The following is a 7109-nucleotide window of genomic DNA, read 5'->3' as shown; positions in this document are numbered from 1 at the left end:
CCCCCCCCCCCCCAGTTCATGTCCATCTAGAACCTTAATAGGTGACCTTATTTGGAACTAGGTAATCAAAGGTGTCATTAAAGATGAGGCCATCTATGGGCTGGGGATGTTGTTCAGGGGTAGAGCATTTGCCTAACATGCTTTAGGCCCAGAGTTCAATCCCCAGGACCATCCCCTCCCCCGCAAAAAAAAAAAAAAAAAATTGAGGCCAATATGTGATTTGTTGGGCTCTGAATCCAACAATGAGCCTCCTCATAAGGAGGCCTGTGAAGACACGTGAACAACATGTCATGACAGGTGGGTGGAAGGTGCAGCTCCCGGACCACCAGAGTGGGAGAGCCCGGGGAGCTTGCCTTAGAGCCTTCAGGGTAGCATGGCCCTGCTAAGACTTTGATTTTGGATTTCTGGCCTCCAGAACTCTTGGAGAATCAATTTCTGTTGTTTGAAGCCACCCAGTCTATTGTCATTTGTCCCCAGTAGTGACAGGAAATGAACACAGCACCTCTGACTAAGGGAGAATGGGGACGCCTGTCCACAGCATTGGGATCCCAGGAGCTGTGGCTGGGCTGGGCTGCCGTTATGGCTGAATGGGGCTCCCTGACGGGAGGGCAGCAGGAGGTAGCTGCCCTGTCACCGCCACCACTACCCCAGTGAACGCCTGACCAACAGACGCTTAACCACGTCTTACGAAACTGTGCAACTGAACCACAGAGCTTGGGGAGATGGAGTGAGCAGCCCAACACTTGGACACGCCAGTGACATGAAACCAAAGACAGGGACCCAAGAAAGACAGGAGCCTGCATTGTTGAGTGACACACAACTACGAACCCAAAATGGCACTTTTCCTTGAAACAGACTTGAGGTTTGCTTGTGGAAGTGGTGTCCGAAGGGTAGCAGCTTGTGGGTGTGAAATGGAGGGAGGGAGGGTTATCTGAAATTGGAAGGGAAGTTGTAATACCGTGTGTGGGGTCAGCCCATAACACATGACAGGAAGCTGACAGATGGCTCAAGGGTGTGTGTGGGTGCACTTTTTGTGTGTCCTTGTGTGGCCTGGTTCAGATGGGTGTGATTTTCTACTTCACTTAGTGTTCTCACTGGCAAAATTACTCATAAGCAAATGCAAAATTTGTGTGATGCTCAAGTTGTTGTCTATATGCATCCAATCCTTTCTTTTTTCTTTTTTTTTTTTTGCACCAGGTATTGAACCCAGCAGTACTTTACCATTGAACCACATCCTCAGCACTCTTTCTTTCTATCTTTTTTTTTTTTTTTTTTTTTTGAGACAGGATCTCATTAGGGATTTGCTAATTGCTGAGGCTGGCCTGGAACCGGCATTCCTCCTACTTCAGCCTCCCAAGTCCCTGGGATTCTGTGAGTGCACTACCACAATAGCTAACATATCAATCTTGTTGGCACAACTTCACATTTTCAAAGAGGCATTATAGCAGAACTAAATATAATAATTTCACAATTTAATTTGTCATAAAGGTGTTTTTTTGGGGGGCTTCTCTTTTTTGTGGCACTGGGGGTTGAACCCAGGGGTGCTCTACCATGAGCTACACCAGCCTCACCACATCTCTGCTTTTTTGAGACAAGGTTTCACAAAGTTGCCCAGTTTGGACTCAAATTTATAATCCTGTTGCCTCAGCCTTCCAAGCTCCTGGGATTGCAGGGGTGTGCCATCACCCTTTGTTTCATAGGGGCCCTCTTTACAGCCCCAGAAGGAGAGTTTTCAGGTCTCTACTTCAGCAAAGCCTGGGTTCCCCTTGGGTAGCTGGCTTGCTTTTACCCCACGGACGTGGTGGCAAGGTCTTCTTAGCTCTGGCCACCAGAAAGCTCAGAGCCAGGTACATGGCCCGTCTCTCCCACCTTGTAGCATTGCCTTATTTTTCTACATTTACTTTTCCTTTGGGCTTCTCCTCATTTTATTCTATTTTGTTTTTGTCTCGGGCATGGATTCAGCTTGCCATGACTGCAGCCATCTTGGGATGGAACTGCCATTATTGCCCCTGAATAACCCTAGTTTTTCCTGCAGAATTTCCCAGCAGACCCTAAGTAGATAATAACACTGGAATTGTATGTGGAGCTTTATAACTTGGACCCTGGCTCCAGGGATGCACTTGACTATTTGAAATTATCTCAAGATAAACCAGATCCATTCCAGCTGGATAAAGTCACTTTTGGCCTAACCCAGAAATATGCCTGTCTTTCTGGACCCAAATTTCAGAGTCATATGCAGGTCTTGCTGCTGCACAGGACCACACCCTGATAAATTGCATTCTGTGGAATCCTGGATCTATCTGCCTCTTTTTGGTTTCATGGCCCTTTGGGGTCCTCAAACAGTAGGACCCATTTTTTTTCTGGAACACCTTGTTATATGTATTCAGAAACCACCTCAAATCCTTTGTTTTAAACCAGGTGGGCACATGTGTTAATTAGCATCATGTAATTCCAGGTAGAAAGGACTTGGGAAAATTTAAAGACAACCTAGTTCAAGTACTCATACAATATGTAGGATCTCTCTTCACCTGATGGTCACATGGCCGTTGGCCTCTGTTCTTAATGCCCCCCTCCCAATCAGCTGCCCAGGACCACTTGCTCTGTCTCTGAACATCTTGGCTGTCACTTACCTCTTGTATGCAGGGAAGTCTCTTTCCCTGTGGCCTCAATCAGTCTCCCAGGCACTGAAAACAACTTTACAGTGCCTCACTCATGCTAGGTGAGCACTCTGCCACTGAGAACTTCACAGATAGAAACCTCTAGCTCAACTGCCACAACCAGCCCTGGTGGCAGGGTGGAACAGGGCCAGCTTCTGGGGTCAGATCTGGACTCGGTCCCAGTACCACCTCTTGTCCCCTGAGGGATCCTGAGCAAGCCACTTAACTTCTCTGTGCCACAGTTTGCTCACCTGGGAGAGTTACCTTCCTGGGTTGCTGAGAGGTTTAAGTCAGAGGAGGCAGGTAACGTGCCAAGCAGCACCTGGGGACCTGTGGTCCATGGTGGCCATTACTTAGGACTATGGAGCAGGGCCCTCTAAGTTCTCAGATCCTCTACCAAGCATGAACATCTTCTCAGAGCTTGGAGTTGACTCCATGGTGAGTAGTTTAAATGTGACTTAAAGTCAGTAGGTATTTCCATGATCAGAGTAAAATCCACCTGAAGTTTTATGGTGACATTTTAAGATTTCTAAGAACTTTTCATCTGGATACACTCGAAATGTGCTTATTTATTCACGCTTTTCTGTTGCTGGGGTACAGGAAACCCTACTGGTTAGGTTACAGACACCCCAGTGGGTGGATGCTCAGCTTTGTGCTTGTGGAGAGCCAGAGAGCCAGGCCCAGGAATCTCCTGAGAATGTTCTAGTTTGTTCTTCTTTCCCTTCCTCCCTGAGAATCTGAGAATGCTTAAAAGTGCCCCGGGGAGGTGATCACTGTACCTTTGTGTTCCCAGAACGCCTTGCCTTGGATTGGAAGAATGCTTGGTGAGGCTGGATGTCCCTGTGGGAGAGGGCAGAAGTAAAGCAGAGGCCCAGGTCAGCCGTGGCATCAGATCTGACCTACCCCTTGAAAGCTTCCAGATGGATTCCTGACAAAGTGTCAGGGTCCAAAAAGTATATTCTTTTCACCCTTCTCCCACACTCTTATTCTTGCTCATATCTCCCTCTTTAGGCACACAAAAATACTGTCACTTGATTGTGTTCTGCCTAGCTACATAAACCCAGAAATTAGGTCCCTCAGAGAATGGCAAAAATGTGGGGTTTATAGGAACAGTGAGATGGTGGTTAAAGTATGAAAATATAAAATAGGAAAGATTGACAGTCTCTGGAATTGTGACCATCTCAGGGGTCCCCTGCCAAAGCCTGGGAGGCGGGCAGTAGATCTAAGATGATGGGATCCCCTCAGCCTTCTGTAGCACTGTCCTGGTGAAGTGCCCGACTCAGAAGCCTGACCCCCAGGTTGTATCCTGCTCTACCACTTGCAGTCTCAGGCAGTTACTGAACGCCTTGGAACCTGTCTTCATATCTGTGCAACAAGGATGATCACGTTGAGCTCATCTGATTGTTGGGTCCAAAGAAAGTCTAGGTTATCACATATGAAAAATGCCTTCTAAATACCAGCCATTGTTACCTAAAGGACCTTGTGCCAGCCTCTCTCTTAGTGTCCCTTCTGGAGGGAGGAAAGGAGCTGATGTTACTCCCAATTCCCAGGCTTGAGGTGGCCCCAATAGCAGGGCAGAGGGAAAACTGGAAGGAAGGCATGGGGTCCACCATAAGCCCATTCAAAAGGGTGGTCATGCTAACCCCACCCCCAGCATCCAGAAAAGAGCAGGTGGCAGAGGACTTGGGATTGGCAGTGTGCAAGGGGAAAATCAAAAAACCTCTTGTAGGTGCTGAGACAGCCGACCACTCCGGAATCTGGGATCTGCCTCCCTTTGGTTTCCCAGGTTTCTTGAAAGACTCTCGAGTGACAGCTCAGAAAAGGCAGAGATGATTCCTCCCTCTACTGTCCCTTTCCCCCCTGGAACTGGTCCCCTGTTCAGGGACAGGGTGACCCCTTTGAGAAAGGGCCAGGATACAGTGCTCAACCTGGGCTGCCTAGGGAGCCCAGTCCCCAAATTCTGATCTGATTGATTGCACCCACATTCCAGGTGACTCCAATGTGCCTCCAGTTTTGAGAACCAGATGGAGATACTGCTGAACAGGGCAGACTTGAGACAGGTGGGAGAGAGGTGCTAGGGTGGGAGTATTGGTGAACATGGGGATCCCCCCAACCCCATTCAGTTTTGCTGCCCTGAACTCTCCCAGCCTCTGTTCTACTCCTCCCCCTCAGGAATCCAAGTGCTTCCAGCTGCCTGCCTGGGCTGCCTGGAAGGGAAAGGGAAAGGGGACGAGCCACTCATGCCCCTCTGGGAAGTTTTACCAGCTGAAGGAGAAATAAGGTCAATGTTTTGTTGTTGTTGTTGTTGTTGTTGTTTTGTACTAGAGATTGAACCCGGGGGTGCTTAACCACTGAACCACACCCCCAGTCCTTTTTGTTTTTGAGATAGGTCTGGCTAAATTGCTGAGGCTGGCTTTGAACTTGCAATCCTCCTGCCTCAGCCTTCTCAGCTGCTGGGATTACAGGCATGTGCCACTGCACCCGGCTCATTGTAGCCCGTTTTTCATAAAGCTAAATTTACTCAACTTAGATCATATTGTTACTAATCGGGGGCCCTAAAATGTCCTTTCTTTTGCAAAATAATGTTGTCAATAGATGGTAACTGAAAATCCTATGTAGATCCTCACCCCCTCCTTCATAAAAAAAAAAAAATTATAAAAACAGGCCTAGAAATCCTCATGCCTGGGAACCACTGAACTAGATTCTTCCCAGCTGCATTCTCTCAAGATGCACTCAGAGCTCCCTCCTTCATTCCAGAGACCCTGTCCCAGTCAATCTTCCTGGACTGTCCCCTGTAGCCAGGAAAGTCCCCCCGCAGTCCTAGTTGCAGAAGGTCACACAGCTCACTGGCTGTCCCCCTCCCATCCTGCTTCCCCCTTGGGCTAAAATATCCACCACCTCCATGAGAATGAATCCTGACCAATCCCCTGGGATTTGTTACAACCCATCCATCACCAAGAAGCAAAGAATGGGCAGGTTTTTGAGTCATACTAAATTTTGAAAAGAAGAACAGAACGTGTGTGCGCGCGCCCGCGCTGGCAGTGCTGGGGGTTGGACTCAGTGGAGCTTTGCCACCAACCCTTTTTATTTTTATTTTGAGACAGGGTGTCACTAAGTTGCCCAGGCTGGCCTCAAATTTGTGATCCTCCTGCCTCAGCCTCTGGAGCCTTGGGATTACAAGCCTGCTCCGCAGTGCTTGGCAAGGAGAATGATCTTAAAACAAAAATTTTAAAAGGGGCTTTATTGAAGCATAATGGAGATACAATAAAACTCATATTTAAAGATATATTGGGTGTTTTTAAAGGATGTTAGTGACCTCAGGTCCCACTAGAGCACCCTTCCATCTAAGAGGGGTGGACTCGTAATAATTTGCAAGTGTGCTTCATATTATTTGGAACTTGGACGTGTCCTTTGACCTTGTCCCCTGGAAGCAGATATTTTGTTTCCATCTCACTGTGCCTGCAGCAAGGTGTGCTGAGGGGTGCCGATGCACTGGAATGGAAAGCCTGCCAAGGCCTCTGGGTGAGGCTCCGGTGCTCTTTGGCCTCCCAAACCCAGACTCCACTGCGGCTTGGTCTGCCCACCAGAAGTAAAACTAAATCCTTTTGAGACTTCTCCAGTAACTGGAACCCTGTCCTGCTAATGGCAGACTCTCAGGTTTCTCCTCGTGGGGCGCAAATGAAATGAAAGGTGCCTGGGCAAGCAGGAGGGGGACCAGCGCAGGAGGAGGCGCAGGTGGGGATTCAGATGCACCCAGAAGCGGCCCTTGTTCCCGGGGGAGTCCAGGTGCCGCTTATCCAGAAATAAACAGCCGCGCAGCCAGGCCGGGAGGGAGGGGAGCCCGGCGCCAGCAGAGCAGAGACCAGAACCAACAGTCGACCTGCCTGAGGATCCCGGCAAAGGTGGAAGCCAGGAGACCTCAAAAGTGGAGTCTGAAAATGGTGACGTTTCGGAGAGTTGCCTGCACACAAGAAACTCTTTTTCTCAGACTCGGGTGGTTCAGCCAAATTTAGACAATAAAAAGTGTTTTAAATCGGGCACAGAGGGAATCAACCCAGAGTGCAGGAACGGTCGTCCGTGACTTTCAGACCCCGGCAGAAGCCGCGGGGTCGAGGCAGCGCGAGGTTAGCTCTGGATGGAGGCTCTGGGGACAAAGGGACGAGGCGGAGCGGCCGCACCGGGTGGGCAGGGCGGGGAGAGGCGGGGTAGACGCCGAGGACGGGTTGAAGGCTGCGGGCGGCCGGAGAGCCCGGTGCGGGGCGCCCTCCCGCTCCCTGCTCGCCCCCTGCGCCCCTGGCTCAGCCGGCAGCCCTACCTGGCTCGGGACTGGGACCCCGGGAACCGCTCCACCGGCGAGGAGTACAGGACGAGGAGGATCCCCGCGCAGGCGGCTGCGAGCAGGAGCAGCAGCCAGAAGGGCTGGCCGCGCGGGGGCCTCATGCCTGTCTCTTA

General features: G+C 50.1%; 1 protein-coding gene across 1 annotated transcript in view; it reads right to left on the bottom strand.

The window, feature by feature from the left end:
• St6galnac2 (ST6 N-acetylgalactosaminide alpha-2,6-sialyltransferase 2) overlaps nt 1-7097 on the bottom strand; it is a 15968-nt gene extending 8871 nt beyond the window's left edge. The window contains exons 1-2 of the mRNA XM_015504138.1: nt 6973-7097; nt 3437-3497 (exon numbers count right to left, since the gene is read on the bottom strand). Coding sequence (XP_015359624.1) covers nt 3437-3497; nt 6973-7097 — 186 coding nt within the window. The remainder of the gene's footprint in view (nt 1-3436; nt 3498-6972) is intronic.
• Nucleotides 7098-7109: the final 12 nt, after the last annotated feature.

Source organism: Marmota marmota, unplaced genomic scaffold, assembly GCF_001458135.2.
Source record: "Marmota marmota marmota unplaced genomic scaffold, marMar, whole genome shotgun sequence".
NCBI lineage: Eukaryota > Metazoa > Chordata > Mammalia > Rodentia > Sciuridae > Marmota > Marmota marmota.
The sequence above is the reverse complement of the archived record's forward strand: the minus strand, read 5'-3'. Positions and strand labels throughout refer to the sequence as shown.